Source organism: Orycteropus afer, unplaced genomic scaffold (genome assembly GCF_000298275.1).
Source record: "Orycteropus afer afer isolate SDZICR_OR568_19922 unplaced genomic scaffold, OryAfe1.0 scaffold00165, whole genome shotgun sequence".
NCBI lineage: Eukaryota > Metazoa > Chordata > Mammalia > Tubulidentata > Orycteropodidae > Orycteropus > Orycteropus afer.
In genome coordinates, this window is record NW_006921752.1 from 5,103,780 (window position 1) to 5,124,908 (window position 21,129).

Genomic DNA, 21,129 nt, shown 5'->3' on the forward strand with positions numbered 1-21,129 from the left:
GGAGGCTGTACACGTGGACTTCTGTATTTTAGGTTAAATTAAAATTGTCTGTCTAACTAAATTGAATTTAATTTAAGTTCTTCATTATAAGGAACTGATTAACATTTCTTTGAGGATGTTCCTTTTAGTATTCCACCTCAACACATATTTATTAAATGCCTTTTTAATGCAAGGAGAAAAGGTGCAAGGAAGAACTATGGTATAGTCTCTGCTGTAATGGTGTTTCTATTCTTATGGGGGAAACAATTGGGTACGTGCATAAATTTATAATAAAAGCAGATTTTGAAATCTGCATAGCAGTATCAGGGAAAAAGTACTGGGATTACAGAGAGGAAGGAAAAGTTCATTGTAGGTAGCAAAAACAGGACAGGCTTCATGGAGGAAGTGGCATTTGAGCTGGACCTTAGGGCAAAGACAATTTTAGCTGATAGGAGTGATAGAGAATGAGCAGTCCAGATGGAGAGTACAAAGACAGGGGTGAGGGGGTGAAGTATGATCTGTACTCAGATTATCAAATGGCCCAGAGTGGTGGAGCAGGTAATACACAGGAAAGTGAGAGCAGAGCATTGGAGCTTAACCACAAAACCCAAACCTATTGCCCAAGTGATTCTGACTCTCAGTGACCCTGTGGGACAGAGGAGAACTGCAGCATAGGGTTTCCAAGACAGGAAGTACTTTATGGAGTCACAGCTTTCTTCCACAGAGCAGCTGGCACGTTTGAACCTTGGGTTAGCAGCTGAGCCCTTAACCACAGAGTTCCCAGATCATCTATGGCTCCTTTCATTTATCTTAGTGACAAGCCATTGGTTTCAGAGCAGGAAGTTTAAATGTATAGAAGTGATTTTTAGAGTTAATGCAGCAGGATGGAGTGACTAAGGAGAAGAAACTTAACAATCCAGTTCCTAAAAATAGTTACCAAATCATGCTATGATTTTCTTTGCAGTAATCAAGTAACCCTGACCATGTTTATTTAATAAAATTTTGTTGTCTTCCCAGGTTTAAAATTGAGAGTTTCATTTGAAAATTATTAGACTCTTATTCAAATACAGTAAAAAAATTCTCTTACCTGCCATTTGCTGGTACTAAATCCTCTTTCTCTTTGATTCTTTTATAAGTAGCCAACCTACACTGCTACAGTAATACTGTATTGCTCACTGTATGTTTATCAGTCACAAGTCCTTTTTGATGCAAATAATTGTGGCTTAAACCACAGAGAGGTAGGTGATCTTAGAGATAGATTTGCATCTCTTTTCTTTTTTTTTCCTTTTTATACTGTTGTCAGCAGGTTAACTGTATAACCTTCAACATTGAAGTATAGCCTTGTCTTTGTTTTTTTGAGCTGTATTATCATGCTATTTTTCTGTAGAATTATAGTTATGAAACAACTCATTCTGTATTTGCTGTTCATCAAGGTTGATTAAAGTTTTATTGTCTACTATTTTGTGAAGAAAACTTTATCTTAGTATAAAAATAGTGTAAACAGAGTATACCCAAGAGAAAATTAAACGTAATCAGGTTATTTTAAGCACTTCACCAATATTCATATGAGCAGTGTGCTGACAGTCAGCTCTTTATCAGGGATAACTCAGGGGATTTCTGTTTGGCAACACTTTATTAACATTATTATTGTATGGCAGGGGTCAGCAGACCAACTGCTTATTTTTGTAAATAAAGCTTTTTTTCAGAACAAGGCCATGCCTGCTTGTTTATATACTGTATATGGTCACTTCTGCTGTACAGCAGCAAGTTGAGTAGTTGTGATACTATGTGACCCAGAGACCTGAAATATGTACTCTCTGGCCCTTTAAAAAAAAAAAACTCCCTTTAAAAAAAAATTTGCCCAGCTCTGCTTTATGTTGTCTGTCTCCTTCATGTGTTATTTCAGATATTTATTACATATCTTTTCTCCTATTCCAGATCTCAGAATGTCTGAGATCCCAGAATGTCTTATTTCTCGTTACCTTGTCCCTAACATCTAATAACTTCGTACATTGTTGGAGCTTCATATATATTGAATAAACCCACGTATATGTTTAATTTTTAACAATGCTAATAGGAGCTCTGGTAGCGTAGTGCCTAAGGCATTTGACTGCTAACCAGAAGGCTGGCGGTTCAAACCCACCAGCCATTCCTTGGAAGGAAGATGGGGCAATCTACTTCTGTAGTGATAACTGCCTCAGAAACCCAAGGAGGGGTCACTATGAGTCAGATCCAGCTCAACAGCAGTGAGTTTTTGACTTGAAAAATATCAATACATTTTAAGTACTTACTAATTCAGACTTTTTGCTAATATTGATTGGCCTTCCCAGGAAGATGCATGGAAAGGCTCCACTATGTTTATGTTTTTAGAATAGTCTTATTTCTGTCATTCCTTAACCAGTTCTCTCCCTCTATATCCCCGTACCTGCAGCTTAATCAATTTAAATAGTGTTGCTGCATCAGGAGAGGTATTCATGCTGATGAGGAAGGAAGGATTTGTTTTGTTTGTTGGTTGGTTTCCAGGTGGTTTGTCTATAAAGGTCATTAGCATAAAGATTCAGGTAATCTTATTTTTCTTCTTTCCTGTAGAATCTATTTTGGGGAAGTTCAGCTGAATGGCTTAGGAGAAGGTATGTATGAAGGTTCAAACACATTTGTGGTATTAAGAGCTCTCCTGGTTGCTACCTGTACTAAGAGATAGCCTGTAATCTTAATATGTGTACTATAAGTAAGGAAAAGATTAGAAAGCATATCTATACTCTAACAAGCTCCCAGAGATAGCCAATTTTCCCCAAGATTTCCAGCAATTCAGTGCTTTCTTCCTTTTTGTCTGCTTTCCTGATTTGTACAATGAACATGTTAAATATTCCTGATGAACACCAACAATTTTGAAAAATTAGAAACAAAACCAATAAAAGGAAAACTGGGCCCTGACTTTTCCTTATACTTAGCCTGGGGTAGCAGCTTGGGCGGGTGTGCAGTTACTTCATAAGTTGAGGTGTTTGTGTAACATTCCTAGTGCCCTTTCTCTCTCTCACTGTGCATTGTTACATGTTTGGACAGGATTGGGTCAGACTTGCTCAGACTTTGGGACTAATGGTTGTTACACCTCTTGGAAGCTATTTTCATAGAATGCTGTTTCACCTGTAAATATTGGGTCAGTGTAGAAAAATTACAAAAAAGGTAAAAGAAAAAGAACTATATAAAATAACCCGAAAAAAACTCTCTGCCTTCCAGTCAATTCTGACTCACGGTGACCCCCATTAGGTTTCCAAGGCAGTAAATCTTTACAGAAGTAGATTGCCCCATCTTCCTTCCATGGAGCAGCTGGTTGGCTTGAACCGCCAACCTTCTAGTTAGCAGTCAAATGCCTTAGGCACTGTGCTACCAGAGCTCCTTATAAAACTACAGAGAGAGGAGAAATTGAGGCTTTTGCACTCATGGTGTTCAAGTAATGCCAGAGATTGGATGGTAGGCTGAATGACCCAGGGAAAGAGGCACACTGGGAATAGTGCTAGTGTTCTTTGGAAAAAAGCTAATAAATTTTCTCTTCTCCTAGGCTTCCAAACAGTTCGTGTTGGTACAGTGGGCACCCCTGTTGGCACCATCACTCTTTCTTGTGCTTACAGAATTAACTTGGCATTCATGTCTACCAGGTGAGAAAGAGTCTTAGAATCCAAAAGAACTCTTCCAAAGATATTCATCCATTCCCCTGCCCACCCCAACACCAAGTGTAAACATACAGTTCACCTTTACTGTATCTGAAATCAGCCCTCAGAAGAATAAAAATTCAAGAGAGAGCATGCAGTTGTCAGACTGGAGGATTTGAGTGTCCCACAGCCAGTTTGTCCAGAATATAAAATTGTTGATTTATATTTAGGGGTGCAATAATTAAGGCCCTGGTAGTGCCTGCCATCAGATCTAAAGCAAGGGACCCTCTGAGGACTTTGGTGGGCTGAAAGGCATTCTAACAAATATTGCAAAATCTACTTATTGCATTGCAGGCAATTTGAGAGAACCCCACCTATCATGGGGATTATCATTGATCACTTTGTGGACCGTCCCTATCCCAGCTCCTCGCCTATGCACCCCTGCAGTTACAGGTGAGGAATGTGAAAAGTGCTCTCTCAAACTGCAGCCAGGCAAATGCATCCATCTTTCAGGGGCAGATAAAGCACCTTTATCAGAACTCATGGCTGGATAGGGGTACTAATGGAGACCCCATGTACAGAGAAATAGAGGGGCTAGCTTCCCTTCTTGCTGTTGCCTGTTAGGTGCACCAAGACTTGAGGTACACAGAAAGGCTGAGAAAATCTGTAGACATTTTGGATGTTGATGGCAGTAATGAGACTTTTGTCACTAGCAGCTTACTTAGGGACTACAAGAATGGCAGTTATTTGTGGAATGTCCTTTGGCAAATTAATGGTTTTCAAGGTTGCCATCTGGTGCTGTTCAGTTATACATCAGAATAAAATGTCTCCAGGCCTAGATCTCAGAAAACACAATTCTCTGGAGGTTGGAGTAGCTGTGTATTAAGAAGGATGTGTTGATGGGCTTCTGAGCTGGGTAGGATGTCTGTAGGCTCTAAACTTTTCTTTCACTGAGTGTCTACTACTAACAATTCTTTGAAGACCTGGTCTGCCCCCAATATTGGCCCAGAAAATTCTCTCTCAAATGATAGATCAGGTAAGATATTTGGCTTAAATAAAAAAGCTTTAGTCAGACCTCTAGATGCTGCTCTTCTGAAAATGTTTTGAAATGTCTCAGTGTGTCTTTCTTGCTACTCTGAAATCTGCAAGGAGATATTTTCAGTTTGCTATTTTTGACTCCCAGTTTGGCATGGATTCTCTTAAACTTTAATGCCTGAAACAACTGTTGTCACAGTTTCCGTTCCTATCTAATTTCCCTTTGTGTCCTTTCTGAAATTGATTGCCACCACCACAAAGCTCTTTCTTTTCCCCTTCCTATAGAACTGCTGGTGAGGACACTGGAGTTACATATCCATCTGTGGAAGACTCTCAGGAAGTGTGTACCACCTCTTTTTCCACCTCCCCTCCATCTCAGGTAGGGGAAACAGGTTCTGGGGCAGCAGGAGTTATGTGGTATGTATATGAGACCTATGAAATGATGTCAGATTTTGGACGTAGTGTCTTGTGGTGGTGGTTGTGATTGTTTTGAGGGAGTTGTTTTGGGGACTGGTGAGCGCTTTAATACACTAGGTAATATTTCAGTGTTCCTAGTTTAACAATTCTTAACCTGCAGGATTACATGTAACCTTTACTTTCTTAGTTATATCTTATAATTCTCTAGAAAATCAGTCAGAGATTTCCAAACGCATTCTGACACCAGGGCAATACTATAACCTACACTTGTTAATTAAGGAGTTATTGCTCTTTTAAAGTGATAGATTTCGTTTGTAACAATGGAAGTAGCCCCAAAAATCAAAAACAATCCCACTGCCATCAAGTCAATTCCAACTCATAGCGACCTCCTTTGGTTTTTCAAAGCGGTAAATCTTTATGAAAGTAGATTGCCCAGTCTTCCTTCTGTGGAGTGGCTCATGGGTTTGAACCACCAACCTTCTGGTTAACAGTCAAATATGCCTTAGGCACTATGCCACCAGAGCTCCTTAAGGATCCCCAAAGGAACCAATAATTATTTAGCATAAAATGGCAGTAAGAAACCAGTAGTGCCGTATTTCTTAATAGTTGACCTAAGGTTCTACCTATCTGTACTCCCTACCCAGACCTCTTTAGCCATCAACTTTTCCATTTGAGTTGGTATTCATTGCCAAACACAGTTTCAGTAAAACACAATATCCAAACCACGTTCTCCACTTACCAAGAAAAAGCATCTGTGTAGTCTTATTGTATAATGTGCGTGATGGTGAGATAGCTACTGCAAAGAAGTCATTTTTGGCAGCTGACTGAATTTCAGGGGCACTGTTCTTCCCTTCTATCCCACATCATTCATCTTCTCCCTTAATGCCTCCTGATCCCTGCTCCATCTGCCTACCATCTCTATTATTTCACTTTCACATTAGACAGTTTGTTCTAGACCTGTCTCAGATCTACATTACCTTAAATTGTTGTTGTCAGGTCCTTTGAGTCAGCTCCAGCTCAGCAACCCTGTGTACAACAGAACAAAGCACTGCCTGGTTCTTTAAATTAACCCTAGATTATCCCTTTTCATCATCCTACTTTGGGGACCCAACCTTTCCATTGGTTGGTTGTTTTTTTTTTATAATTAAGAAAAAAGTTTCAGTGAATGACATCGCACCATCTGCAGACATCTGTTCTTTCTGTTTTCCCAGTTTGTTTAGAGTTCAAAGATCCAAATTCCAGAGTTGCTTAGACAGTCTGGGTTGGGAGGCACAGGAATTGTTAGTCCCCTCCTCCCATTAATATGTGTGGGTAAATCAGTATTTATGTTGCTGTAGGGTGGGCGAAGAAGGGGAAGACCTTCAATGAGATGGATTAACACAGTGGCTGCAACAGTGGGCTCAAGTATAGCAAGGATTGTTGGGATGGCACATGACAGGGCAGTGTTTTGTTCTGTTACATGTAGGGTCACTGAGCCAACTTGATAGCACCTAACAACAACAACAACAACAGGGTAGGGAAGCTTCCAGTATGCTTTTTGGCATAGGACAACACTGGCCAAAAATGAGAGGAAAGCCCATTTTCTTACAAGTGCATATTAATGGGAGTAGATTATTTTTTAGATCATCAAAATGTGGATATGTCAGATTTAGAGTTCATTTAACAGTTTTATTTTCTTTTACAAATGATAGATTCACAAACAGTAACTTAGAAGTTGTGACTTGGCCCCATGGCTCAACTTTTAGCCTAATGATAGGCAGGCCTATAAAGTGAACAGTAACACCAGGGAGGTATGCACTGGTTACAACAGTCATACATATGAGATACAAAAAAACACAAAAAAAGAGAGAGTGCATTTGCCAAGGGATAAAGCGCAGAAGGCAGGAAGGGATAGGAAAAATGGGTGAATGGAAACAGTAAACACAGGGAGGAAGTGGGGAGAGTGCCTTTACATTGTGGAGATTGCAGTCAATGTCACGAATCAGAAGGTGTACGAATTGTTGTGTGGAAAACTAATTTGCTCTGTAAACTCTGACCCAAATCACAATAAAATGTTTTAAAAAAAAAAAAGCTGTAACTTGGGAGGTATAAGGGATGGACAGGCTAGCCATAGCAAATCAGTTTGTCTCTCTTTCTGATACAGTGATTCGGTGGAAATTTGACCCCAAAAGTAAATTGGGAAGCTCGTTCCTGTACCTGATGCTTACTAAAGGTCTATTGGCCTATGTAGGGACTGCATATCTCTTTCATGGTATCATTTGCCACTGTGTCTCATCACAGTTTAAAGCTAGATCATGCCATGATCTTATCAACACTGTGCACCTCTGGGTGAGCCCTGGCAGTGGGTGCTCCCTTAACACCTCTCTCTGATCGTGGCTGGTGCAGTTTAGGGCAGAAATACACATTCTGAACCTTGGTAGTCGAACAGTGAGAGAAAATCCTTTGCCTTTCAGTTATCTTCATCTCTGTTAATACTAGAATGGTTTCTTCCTTGGTTTAACTAGGGACTTGCATAATTATTCAAAAACTTCATGTTGAGCTTTTTCTAGTGTCCAATAAATACTTGTTAATGTGATGTTGTTTGTTTTGCCAACAAAGTAAGAGTGCTTGGGCCAATGTGTCTTCTGGACATAGAGTTGAGTCAAGAGATAGTTGTGACTTTGAATCTACCATTGTAGGTTCTACCTCTAGTTCTAAGCATTTATTAGCTAATTGGTGAAGTTTAAAAATGGAACAGCAAGGATTAAATCATCTACCCATTATTAGTTTTAAAATTGTAAGAGTTTTGGAAGTGCCCTAGCTTTTGCTCTTTTAAGGTCTCCCATACCATTGGGCAGTGTAAGGACACACACACTCTGTACACCCACCTGCCTTCCCTGGGATGACGTAGGAAAGTGCAGCTATTTAAAGTTCTAACTAAAAATCGGGGCCGACTTGACGGCACATAACAACAACAACAACAACAACTAAAAATGTCAGCTGTTTCCCTGCAGATTCTGGGTCCCATGTAATAAAAGGGTTCCAGTCTAACATGACCGCTTCAGCATCCCCATTCATCCTCAGTGCACCTCACATCTGCTCTGAGGCCATTTCTGTTAGTGACTGTTCTTTAACTGCCACTTTTTTTTTTTTTTTTTGACTGATGCCTGGTTCAGGTTTCTGTGTTTTGCCAAGTCATGCCAGCTTGACTGAGCTTTGTTTTCCACCTGCTCGTCAGGGAGACAGGCGCACAGAGGAGCACGCTGGGCTAAACGTCACTTGTCCAGACCCTTCCAAGCTGTCCTTCTCTGCAGACAGACAGCAGCTCTCTCCTGCCTGACCTGACTTCCCATCGCCCACCCACCCTCTGTTGCTACTGCCCCTTCCCAGAGTTTTTCCACTTCTTTCTCAAGTTTCTTCTCTTTTTTCTTTTCTTGTCTTTCCTGTCTGTGTGTATCTGTGCACAGTGTGTGTTTACTGTCACAAAGGCACATTTTCAGACCCCTACTCCTGTGGTGACGGACACTCTGAGGGTCCCCATGGCAGGACTGACCTTTTCCCATCAAGTGAGTCTGTAATGGGAAGAAGGGGCTATAATCAGATGGCGTCTTTTTATTTAAAACTCTTAACTAAAGTACAGAGTACAGTTATTTAAATGTCCCAAGTGCGCTATAGGATTATTTTGAGGCTTGTAATTGATTTTAACAGGACATAGCACAGCACAGTAGCCCAGAATAGGATTTCTCATTTTCCCCTCCTTCTTCCATTGATGTAAAAAAATACACAGTGTTATTTATATCTTATTTTCAAGTAAACAGCCCCAAACTGGTATTCTTTCTTTTTAAAATATAAATAGGAACCCTCCCATGCACAGAGGTGATGGAGGGTGTGTTTCAAAGGGACCTCAAGGACAAAGAAGAAAATAGCATGACTTTGGAAAACGGATTACTTTGGCTCCAAGTTCTGCCCAGGCTTGTGCTCCACAGATCTGCTGGGCTTGAAACGCAACAGTCAGCTTGAGCCCCTGGGGAGCCTACGAGCCACAGCTCATTAAGGCCTTTGGGAGGCTCCAGAGCAGGGAATCCCAGGACAAACAAGTCTCTGTTTTCTTATCTTGAAACAGTGGCCTGGTCTGTTTTTAATCCATCCATCAGGCCTTGGGGCTTTGGGCTGGGGGCCTTCCTGATCTCTTTGCTGATGGAGATCATTAGTCATGTGCTAGGGTAGCCTGTTTTCTCCTCCTCTTCTCCTCTGCCCCTATTTGTTTTTCTTTTGCTTAGCTCTCAAGCTCTCGCCTTTCCTATCAGCCTGCTGCCCTGGGCATTGGATCAGCTGACCTGGCTTATCCAGTAGTGTTTGCTGCTGGCTTAAATGCTACACACCCTCACCAGGTATCTTTAAAGGTGGGGAGGACCATGGGGTTTCCCTGCTCCCTTTCCTGCCGGAAGACAGTTGAGGGGACTCTGAAGACAAGTGTTCTAAGTGTTCGGAAGCAGAGCTCTTCGGTCACTTTGGAAGACTGACATGACTCGCTGTGAACGCAAGGGGAAAGGAAAGAAGACGTTCTCAGGTGTTCTCTCTGTCCCCCCTTTTCTCCATCTGTAGTCATTGCCACGTGTCTTCCCTTAACTGGGTCCCAGAGAGGATAAAAATCCAGAGTGTCCTGCCCATTTGGTGGCAAGATTTGTGACACAAAAGCTTGAGAGCAGATACCATCATGCCAGAATGTAACATTCCCCTCCTGGCTGACATTGCCATGATTCACTGTAACTCTTTCTTTCACCAAAGCTAATGGTTCCTGGGAAAGAAGGCGGGGTGCCCCTTGCTCCCAACCAGCCTGCCCACGGTGCCCAGGCTGACCAGGACAGATTGGCAACCTACACCCCTTCTGATGGGGCCCACTGTGCTGCCACACCTTCCAGCAGGTGAGTTTCCAGCCATCTTGGTTCTGACCCTGCTAGGGCAGCCAGGGGCCTGCCCTCCCTGACACACAGGTGCTCATTTGGTGTCAGTACAGACTGGCTTCTAGCCTTGGCTCTGGCTTAGCATTTGTGCTCAAAATCTGGAATCCTTAAAGTTTTCAAATTAATTTCACTTCTGGAGTCTGGTCAGGAGTCACCATAGTCAGGGCAGTTGGGTCTGCCTTCTGGTATTGTTAGCCAGTCACAGGAGCCTAGGCATCAGCTAGTGTGTAAAAACCAGCCTGAAGCGTGGCTGCTGATAGGAAAGAGCAGGGGCATGGTTCTTGGCACCTCATCCAGTGAAGGGGTCTTCAGATGCTTTCCTCTTAGCCTTGGAGTTAGTCCCTCTGTCTCCTAGTTGTTGTTGTTATGTGCCATCGAGTCGGAACTGACTCACAGCGACCCCTCCTTGGGTTTCCAAGGCAGTATCACTATGGAAGTAGATTGCCCCATCTTCCTTCCGAGGGTTACCAAAACCCTGAAGTCCGGGGCCACAATGCATCTGTGATTGTAATTGGCATTAATTTTTTTTTTTCCCCTGCTCTGCTCGATCCTCATGGAGTTCCCTTGGAAATAACTGTTATTCCTCATTTTAAAAATACCATTTTAAGTCTTTGCCTTTTTTGCTTACAGAAATAAAATGCTAAATATGAAGACCATAATTAGGTAAAAAGTGAAAGTTCTTAGAATCCCATTCTGCAGAACTCCCTGCTGCTAGAGGAGAGGGTCTCAGCAGGGTTAACTCATCTGCCTGAGATCACTCCTAGAACTGGAGCCCAGGTCCTCTGACTCCACAGCCCAGGCTTTCTTTCCATTACGCTCATAGTTTTTTTCTTGGGAAGCTGAGAGCTGTCTTGACCTGCCCTGCCCTCCCTTGAGTGGGAAGGCCCCAGAGATGAGGTTGCATCGCCCTACCACATCCTCAGTGAACTTTCTGATAATAGAAATTCCTGAGACGTTTTTTCATTCCCACGGTGAAATGGTTCTAGGAGGGGAATTTTGGGGGAAGTTTTTTTGTCTTGTTTTGTTTTTTGATACCATCCTTCAGGAAAAATAATTTCTTTTATTCATGGCTTCTCAAGCTTCAAATCCTCTCATTTCGTCTCTTGCTGGAAGATCCGTTAGTCAGTTTACTTTCTAGTTTTCTGAGCCTTGACTCCTGGGACATGTCCAAGAGTAGTTAAAGACAAAGGGCCCTGTGTAGGAGGTTCTGGACTGCAGGCTGTAAGGTGTCTTCCTCACACCTGATCCCAGTGACTGAGTCCACGGAATTCTCTTTGCCTTGGGTCCCTGCTTTGGCAGAGGACCTTTCCTGTCCCCGCCACCTGCAGGGCTGTGACTGCTGCTCTGGCCAGCCTCAGTATGAGTCCTTATTTCTGCTGCTTAGAGCCTCCCCGCCCCCCATCATCCAGGAGTCAGTCTGGAGGGCTAGGGAAGGAGAGGGTGGCAGCAGCCCAACTGAATATGTTCAAAGAGTGGTCAGAATAAAGGGAAGGTCGGGGCAGGAAGGGAGGGGAAACATGATACATGCACCAAGAGTCTCACATGGTGAGACCAAGAGCCTCAGCCCTGACAATTTGTCAAGTGGGGAGAGAGCCCTGACTCTTAAAGGAATCAAATTTGTGACTTTTGAAAAATGTCATTGTGCCTTGTGAGGCCAGGCTTACATTTATTATTACACTGGACACCATACAGTCTTGTACTTTTAGATAACCAAAATAGAGGAAGAAAAGCTAAAACACTGGCTTTGGCCATGTAACAGAGTGACAGTAAAATGATGGTTGTTTACAACAGCTGCTTGCCTGCTTCATGTGATTGCCATGTGCATCGTAGCTGCTTGCCGTTGGTATTTTCTGTTAAATTTGATGTAAGCTTTACACACTTTTAACACTCAGTTCTATTCACATATGCATAATTCTTAGTTCCTGGAGGAAACTCAGCCCCTGCTATCAACTTAAAAGGCAGAATGGCAGCAGCTGCCTTTGCCTGTGTGGGTGGGACAGCAGGGCCACCTCTTGCCCTGGCTGCAGCCCCACAAGGTAGATAGGTGGCACACCATGTAGTCTCTGCTGTGGATTGAGAGGGAGGTACAACTTTCTCTTTCTTCTCCAGCGAGGATACTGAAACTGTATCAAACAGCAGTGAAGGACGGGCCTCCCCCCGTGATGTCCTCGAGACTATCTTTGTCCGGAAAGTGGGAGCTTTTGTCAACAAACCAGTCAACCAGGTGACTCTCCTGCCACTGCCCCCTGTGGGAATTTCTAAGCCTTCAGAGTTGAAACCCTGTGTCTCCGGGCTCTTAACCTTGGGTCTCTGGAACCACTGAAATTGGTTGTGCAAAATGCAAAATTTTGTGTGTGCATATATGTGTGAGGGTATAAAGTTTTCTGTGAAGAACATTAATAGCCTATGACACCTCTTCAGAAGAGTTAAGAACTATTTTTCTGTGATCATCTGAGCTTTACCTTAGAGCAGGAGACAAGACACTGTTTAATATAAAATGGTTGCTCTATAAATATCATTCCCTCAGCCTTACTTCAGCTATGAAGATCCTCCTCAGCGCTGCCAGACAAGCACAGTTGTTACTGAATTACTGTGGACCAGACTCCGAAAGCTGAATTCCTAGGGTCCTGACTTTATCCTAGTAGAGGGAGAGTGAGGAGTAGGGAGGCGGGAGGAGCTTGGGGTCTCCAACAAGACAGCAGCCTGAGGCACAGCATGGTCAGCCTGTGTGCCAGAGTTGCTGGACCCCCAGGCTCTAGCAGCCTACAAGGGATGTGTGCAAGATTGGGGAGGGTCCTGCCCTGATGTTTTCCTCCTGTGTCTCTCCAGGTGACCCTGACCAATTTAGACATCCCCTTTGCCATGTTTGCTCCCAAGAATTTGGAGCTGGAAGGTGCTGATCCCATGGTGAGCCCACCGTTGACTGAGAGTTTCCCGTGAGGCAGTACCATAGAAGGCGTCCTTCCTGGGCCAGTCTCTGGTCCTCCACAGACTGTAATCCATTCCCCAGGGCTCAGGGATTTGTAGCCAGATTATTGGCAGTAACTGGCATCCAGTTCACAGAGCCAACCCTAATTCTGCCTCATCCTGCAACCTGTAACAGGTGAATCCTCCAGATTCCCCAGAGACTGGATCTCCTCTCCAAGGCAGCCTCCACTCTGAGGGCTCCAGTGGGGGCAGCAGTGGCAATACTCACGACGACTTTGTGATGATCGACTTCGTAAGTTGTCATCAGATTCCTTGACCCTTGCTGTCCTGGGGGAAACCAACCTCGAAGCCACCAGCAATCACTTTCTGTCAAAGTACACCTTCTCCTCACTTACCGACTATATTGTTATCTGACATTTTGCATTTATGACAATAGTAAGGAATCTATTTTGCACATTAATGACATACATCTGGCGAGAATGAAAGGCAAGTTTCAAGGCGAGAGTAACTTTGGCTGTGATGGTTAAGGTTATGTGTCAATTTGGCTGGGCCATGATTCTTGGTTTGTCAGTTACGGAATGATGTAATTTGGCAGTTATGAAATGATATAGTCATTATTTTTGTAGTCATCCATTTTGTGATCTGATGTGGTCATCCTCCATTTTCACATAATGCCAATTTTGCTTAACAACCTGGTCTTTGGACACTCAGCCGTGTTGATAAGTGAAGAGAAGGTCTGTATTTGGAAACAAGGATTTCCTTCTAGGGATTAGGTGGGCTGGTGCAGACAAAGATGGTAGGACGGGGGGGAACCTGCCCAGAACCCTGTTTGGGGAGATATTTGGAGGCCCATGGGCAGTAAGGCTATTTATTTATATCTAGTCTTTGGTTGCCATTCAGAAAGTAATGCTCCAAATGGGAATTTCCCAGATAGCTACTAAGGTCTGTTTGTGCCTGAGTGAGTATCCCTTTGTAGCTCCTCTCCCCTGCATTTTCTTCTGTGGTCCAAAGTAGAGGCTAAACTGGATTTGTCTTGTTTTTGAAGAAACCAGCTTTTTCTAAAGACGACATTCTTCCAATGGACTTGGGGACCTTCTATCGTGAATTTCAGAACCCCCCTCAGCTGAGCAGTCTCTCCATAGACATTGGGGCACAGTCCATGGCTGAGGACTTGGTATGGAAGCCCTTCCCCTGCTAGACCTCATCCTCTGACCTCCCATCCCCATTTGATGTTCACTCCTGTTTCACAGGCCTGGAAGTTTCTTCCTATTACCTTCCTCAACCCCAACACACACACACCTCCTATCTTTCCTGAAGCAGGAAAGATAAATTTAGACCATTATCTCTTTTTGATCACTCTTGAGATTTCCATTGTATCTGGCAATCATTGTCTTAAATTTGCTTGTGTTCAGTTCCTCTTTTCTTTGCACAGCTCAGCATTACTCAGACATGCACTGCTGTCATTCTGTGCCTGGTGTCTTCCACTGGCTGATGCCACAGAGTCAAGCTACTCCAGCAGTTGCTTTGCATTCAGCTCTTTAGTTTGCCAGGCAGATGCCAGGACAGAGGATGAAGGTCCTGAGTACTAGAGCTCATTCCCTCAGCCAGTGGGTCTCATGTTTAGCCAGAGGTCCTGATACAAATTGTAACTACCATACCCTTGCTTAGGGTATTTCCTGCTTCCTGCCTCTGAAGGGCAGAAGAGGGCCCAGGCTGCCTTATGCCATGAGAAGTCAAGGTGGTTCTACCTAAGGGAGCATTTCACTTCCTCCACAGAAATTATAGGCCCCAGGGGTAGATGCCCTTGATTTACTTTAGACAGAAAAGCATGTGCAATGGTAATAGTGATACTACAGTGCTTACCATCACTACTAATACTTATTGAGGCTTCCAAGGTGCCAGGCAGTTTGCTAAGCACCTTACATGAATCCTCAGCAATCAAGCGGTATGTTTTCTTATCCCCAGTGGACCAATGAGGAAACCAGCACAATTAATTACCATGGTTAATTCCTGTGATTGACTAACTTGCCCAAGGTCACATAGTCAGGCAGACCAAGGCTTTGACCTCAAAGAGTCTGGCTCTTGAATTAAGGCCTTAAACCACTCCCCTGCCTCTCATTTGAAGTGCACTTGGAAGGAAATGGGGTCTGAGTGTCCTCCAAGGGATGCCACAGCCAACATGCTAACTGGGTGCTTGTGGCACCTGACCTCTCCCAAGTACCTTATGCCACTGCCTAACCCAGGAAGTCTTCCTGTGATGGTCAGACTCCTCAGATCAGTTTTTGCTTATTTATTCATCAGTGGAGACAGGGCACCTGGACAGGGTCTGTTTTTTCTTTTTTATAGAGTTGACACACGAGGGCAGTTACTATTGGCCGCCGCCGCTCAGTTGTCTTATACTGACTCCTTGTGGTTCTGCTTTCCTACGCTTCTCTCGTTTGTGGTTCTCCTTCATCTCTGATCCATCCCCCTCCTCAGCTTGTTAAAAAATGCAGAGTCCCAGGCCCTGTCACAGACCCGCTGCATCAGAATTTTTGGGGAGTGTGGCAGGGCCTGCCTCGTTCCTGTGCTCCCAGGGGATTCTGACGCCCAGTGATGTGTGTGAAGAAATGTTCCACAAACACGTGGTATTCTGTGGAGCTCTAGGTGCTCTCTCGTGCCCCAGTATCAGTTTAATCTGTGCCAAGGATAGTTCACGTTTTATTTCTCCACAGTGTCCTGTCCTGGGCTTGTTCCTTTTCCATCTCACTGGGTTGGCCTGCTTGGGTTCTCTGGGCTGCTCTGTCAATCCCCCACAGTCCGCTCAGAGCACCGGTGGACATGACCCCATGGTCCTGGGCCCACTTAGCTGCCCTGTATTCTCCCTACCCTCAGCCAGCAGTGCTGAACTGGGCTCAGCCTCACTGCCTTCCTTAGCTCAGGTGGCTGGACTGGCTGCATCCTCAGGGCCCTCCCTACCTGATAAGAGCTTTTCTCCCCACTTCCACTGCAGGACTCATTACCAGAGAAGCTGGCTGTGCACGAGAAGAATGTCAGAGAATTTGATGCCTTTGTAGAAACCCTGCAGTAAAAGATGGTGTCCTCGAGTACTGGCTGCATCCCCTTTTTTGTGATACCAGGAGACAGAGCCACCTTCTCATCAGCTACACCCATTCCTCATACTGCTCCAAGCTGACAGAGGGAAGAAGGTCCTGGGAGGATTGGGAAGTCCTGCTCTCACACCGCCTGGAGACTCTTGGCTGTAGTCAAGCCCAGTATTAGCATTTGAGAGGCTTGTCCTCTGGCCTTGGAGATGGAAAAACCCTTTGTAACAAAAAGGCCCTTGGCAGGGCCATCTGCTTCCACTGCTTCACAAAGGGCGGAGTCCCATCTGCCTGCTTCCAGCCTCCTGCCCTGGGTCTGTCTGCAGCTGGCCACTCACCTACCATTACCATCAACCACTAGACATTCCAGCTGGTGGCCCAGAGACTGGTGTGGAGGCAGAAAAAGGAAGGAGACAGTGCCAGGAGGAAGGAAAGAAGGGGTCCTCTAGTCTGTGGTATATCCGTTAGTTCCTGGTATCCTCTTCCTCTTTCTCGCCCCCTCTCGCTCCTCTCTGCTCCCTGGGCCTCTACTTTTAGCAACATCAGAGGCTTGCTTGTCCAAGACAATGAGCGCTCCAAAGCCAGCCAACCCCACTGCTGAAGATTGTGTCAGCCCATCCCTTATAGGCTCCGAGCAGCCCTGGTGGCTGCTGTGTCCCGCTCCTCGGCTACATGGGAGGTGGAAACTGAATGTTGCGTCTCTAGAATCCTGCCCTGGGAGTCATAGCAGAGGATCTTCTCTTTTCCTCCCCTCCCCACTCCCTTTGTTGCTCTTTGGTTATAGAATACAGAAAATATTTATTACTTCCAGAGAAGTCAGATATTTTATAGAGAAAATATGTTTGGAGTTAGCTGCTTTCACTTGGGGAAGTTGGAGGGCCTCTTCCTGGAGTCGGGGCTGCCTCCTGTGCTGCTTCCTCAGAATCCGGATTACTGCTCTGAGGATCCTCCTTTCCATGACATAGAAGAAGGGGATCCAAGAATAGGGCAGAGCAGCCTCCCAGAAGTGCTGCATGTGAACTGACAGTAGGCTTTATCTTGGACACCTCCATATTCCTGTGGAGAGCCTTGAGTCTTCCCTGCTTCTGTAGAGCAACTGACTCTTTTCTGACAGCCCAGGAAATCTTGGGTGCTAAATGTGGTGACTCTGCAGAGCTGTGCCACACCCAGTGCTCAGAGGCATTGTACGTGCCCCCAGTGGACTAGAGAAGGCCAGGCATCCCTGCTGCTGGTGTACTTGCTCCTGATCCTTGGGACAGGGCTGGGGACCTTTTCCTTCTTTCCACTTGGGCCTGCCTGGCTACCACCACCCTTTCATCCCAGGGCCTACACACTGTTTTGGGGTTCACTAGTTGGATTGGTTCCTTGTTGAGAAACCAAAGCTGGGCATATGATTGACTTACCCTTCAGGTATTATTACTTGATTAAGTCAAGTGCCTAGCCTCACTCAGCTGCCATCTGTCCCTTTCTCAGCCTAACTAGCAGCCCTGGCCAAGGAGAACTCGGCCTGCCTGTTCCTCCTGGTCCACCTGGATGTTCTTTGGCAACAGCTGTTCTCCAGTGGAACAGGTGGCTCTCAACTGCTTGTTAGTAAACTGCATGTAATGCTGTTTCCACCTAAAGGCTGACCTCCAGGCCTGCCACAGGCTCTGCTATCTCAGCTGAGGCTGAGCCCAGCCTGTGTATGCACTGTGGGGGCCATACCCATGGCCTGCTAAAGCAATCCCCATTTACCCCCGGGGCTGAAAAGGGTGGTAAGCTCCCATCTCAGCTGTCTTGTCAAGGCTTTGGATCAAAAGGCCTGCTAGCCATTATCCCCAGCAGTCCTCGGACTCCTGGTTGTTGGCCTGTACAGGCAGCTGCATTTCTCCAGGACCCTATCAGTGAGAGGCCAGGGAGCTGAGTCTGAGAGGAGCAGACCAACTGTCAAGGCCATCCTTGCCTTTCATCCACATACAGTTAAAGGTATGAGCCCTAGACTGACTCCTGCAGCACCCTGGGACAGGGCTAGGACCAGACATCTGTCTCCAGGTGGTACCGTCCCTTTTTCTCCATCCTACCTTGTTTAGAAATACTGAGCTACAATTTAAAATGTATTCGAGAGATTTCCAATAAATCTTTTTCTGTACTTAACAGCTGCCCATCCTGCCAGTTATCTGAATACCTAGCCCACCCTCCCTTTGCATGCAGGTCAGCTTCACCACAGGCTTGGAGGACAATGAGGAGTAGGGGAATGTGGAACTTGGAAGGGTTTTGGAGCGAGGCAGGATGTTTTGAGTCTTAGGCTGGTCAGGAAACTTCTTAGAAGCTCCTTTTTCTCTGCTGCTTACAATCCCCACTTCTGGGGGCTTGCCTATTCAACAAGAGAATGTATAAAGTACTTAGCATAGTGCCTGGCTCAAGTCAAGTCTCCATAAAATGTTGGCTGTTAAGGGTCAGCATATATTCCCCCCTACGTAACACAACTCACCATTCAGCCTGAAGAAGGAAGCCAAGGGCCCACGCAAGCTTGCTTAGCTGCCCTGATCTGACAGACGGCTTCAGCCAGGGCACAGGGCTCCTGGAGGAGTCAGGAAAAGTGGAAAAGCCCTGCAGAGACTCTTCTGTCTGGCTGCCAGTGGCTCAGTCTGGCAAAGCCAGCTCCAGCCGCCTAGGCTGGGCCTCGTAGTTGAGCGGAATGTGGAACCTGCGTCCCAGCGCAAAGGAGGTGCTAGAAGCAGAAGAGAAAAACTACCTGACTGGAACTGGGTCCCCGTGGCCTGGGTTGCCCTCCACCCACTTCTGGCTGAAGCCCTCAGGACCAAAAAGGAGGTTAGAAAATTTAGAGTTCAGACTTGACCATGCAGGCAGCTGGGCAGAGTTGCCGCAGCCCGAGTCAGTCAGAAACAGTGGAAAGGTTCCCTGGTGTTCCCACCTTCCCAAAACAACAGAGTGCACAGCAAGTCCAGCATGGTGTGCTACGCCTTTAAGGTGTCTCCCTGTTCTTCCCACCCGAGACCTGCAGTAGATCAGGCAGTGGCCCTGCCAGGAACCCAGACCAAGGAAACAGCTCTCCCTGCCTCCCCTCCCATCATCTCTCTTGCTTATCTCTCTGGGTCACTTAGTCTCTGCTCTAGTCACCCAGCTCAGAGCTGAGCAGAGCCAATGAGAGAGAGGAGGCCACCAATGCCTTCTGCCTTTAACTACCTGGATGAAGGCCAGTTGTGCAATGGGACTTGTTTCCTGGAGCGCTGGGCCAGTGTTTATAACTACCTTCTCAACAACACGTCTTAACAACCGAGGTTACCACAGCCTCCCGACTGCAGTTAGAAGACAAGCAGCACCAGGCGGAACCTGCTCTCTGGGCTAGTTTCACTACGGTGAAATTGTCTTCCTGCCTTCCCGATGACAAACCATTCTTGAAGCAAAGGGAAACGTGCTCAAAAGAAAGCCTCCATGGACTACGTGGCAGGTGGAGACACCTGGTCTCCCAGGCTGAGGGGAAGGAGTGAAGGTTTTTTTGACTGAGGTTGGGCAGTCATTCTACTTGTGTGAAATTATGGTCATTCTGGTTACCACTGAGCACTCACAGGTATTTATATACATCATCTCTGATTCTCAGATGAGGAAATGGTTTCAGAGGTGGGGCCAATTACATAATACTAGCAGCTGGAGCTGGTGATGGAACTAGAATGCAAACCCTAGTCCAACTCCAAGACCCATACTGCTGTCCATCACAGACCAGTTTCTCTCTGCCTTGCCCGCCTTAGATGAACAGACATCTGGGACCTTCCAGCTGGGCAGAAGGCACTGTGGCCACAGAACACAGCACATGCAGCAGCTGGAACACTGCAAGTGCAAAACAAAGGACGTGACTCCTCACACATGAAGCCTGGATGAGGTCAGAAAGCTGAGCTCATAGCCACTCAAGTGAATGAGGATGGGGGCGGGGTCTTCCTGGGGCCTTATTTGCTTTCCCCTCAACCACATGATTCCCATCCAGCCCTGAACCTCCATGCTCCACTTAACTCCAGCCAGATGGGCAGTTTTCTATCTCCACTTTTCTTTTATTGAAATACAAAAAGTGCAAATGGTGAAATACATGATTGGTGCCAAGGAATTGATTAAGTATGGATGTGAACGCTCAGTTCACAGGACAAGTGCCCCTAGGTACGGATCAGTGGGGCAGGGACAGAAGACCAAAGAGATCCAAAAGACCCCCCATAAGTGGGGTTGTGAGCAACACTCAATACACAAAGGAGGCAGAAAGCAGAGACCAGGCACAGGGCTGGGCGTACAGAGACCTCCAGCAGCAGCTCCCAGGCTCCGGGAGTCCTGATATACCAGTCACCTGGGGAATGCAGGGCTCAGGCCCCACCAGCCTTGTAGATGGGGTAGGTTGCTCAGAGGAACCTGCCATGGGGCAGGCTCTGGAGCTGCCCTGCCCAGCTAAGGATATGGGACAAGGCCACTGTGCAGGTATTTCCCTGCTACCAGAGACAAGGGTTCCCAGAACTCAACAGGGAGGAGTGGCATACTAAGGGACACAGCTGGAATGAGGGCGATTAGTCATGGATAGGGTCTGAGTTTGATGACAGATGGCTGGCTCATGGGGCCCCATGCTCTCTGGGAGTGGTTGCTAGAGCTCCTCTGGCAGGGGCTGATCTCCTAGCCAATCTCTGCCCCTCCATGGGTGCTCTGAGCCTCTGCTTCAGCCCTCCTAGTAGCCCCCCAGACCTCTGGCCAGAGCAGGGACCAGTCTGACTCCACACAGACAAGTCCACAGAGTCTACAGGCGAGGCCCATCCAAGCGGGAAGGGAGCCTGTCACTGATTGGACCAGTAGCTTATGGTGGTGGGAGTAGGGTGTCTATATGTATTTAGAATAGAAGCTGGGACTGGCTGGGCCTTCCTCAGTCCTCTTGCCCAAACTGCCAGTCCTGGCAGAACCAGGGGGTTCGGACCCTCTGGGGCAGTACCACTTGAAGGAGTTAGAAGTAGGAAGCAGACTCCATCCCTGTCACTCCTTGGCTGTGGAAATACCCAAGGCTGAGCCTGTAGAGGGAAGGACATGAGCAGGGTGCTTGCTCCCATGCCCTCTTGCAGTGGGACTTCT

At 46.0% G+C, this 21,129-nt stretch overlaps 1 protein-coding gene across 1 annotated transcript in view; it reads left to right on the forward strand.

The window, feature by feature from the left end:
* ATG13 (autophagy related 13) overlaps window positions 1-16,022 on the forward strand; it is a 36,119-nt gene extending 20,097 nt beyond the window's left edge. The window contains exons 6-17 of the mRNA XM_042781748.1: window positions 2,569-2,609; window positions 3,539-3,635; window positions 3,984-4,082; window positions 4,950-5,043; window positions 8,528-8,626; window positions 9,368-9,451; window positions 9,849-9,985; window positions 12,134-12,248; window positions 12,854-12,931; window positions 13,128-13,244; window positions 13,998-14,126; window positions 15,945-16,022. Of these exons, the coding sequence (XP_042637682.1) occupies window positions 2,569-2,609; window positions 3,539-3,635; window positions 3,984-4,082; window positions 4,950-5,043; window positions 8,528-8,626; window positions 9,368-9,451; window positions 9,849-9,985; window positions 12,134-12,248; window positions 12,854-12,931; window positions 13,128-13,244; window positions 13,998-14,126; window positions 15,945-16,022 (1,168 nt within the window). The remainder of the gene's footprint in view (window positions 1-2,568; window positions 2,610-3,538; window positions 3,636-3,983; window positions 4,083-4,949; window positions 5,044-8,527; window positions 8,627-9,367; window positions 9,452-9,848; window positions 9,986-12,133; window positions 12,249-12,853; window positions 12,932-13,127; window positions 13,245-13,997; window positions 14,127-15,944) is intronic.
* Window positions 16,023-21,129: the final 5,107 nt, after the last annotated feature.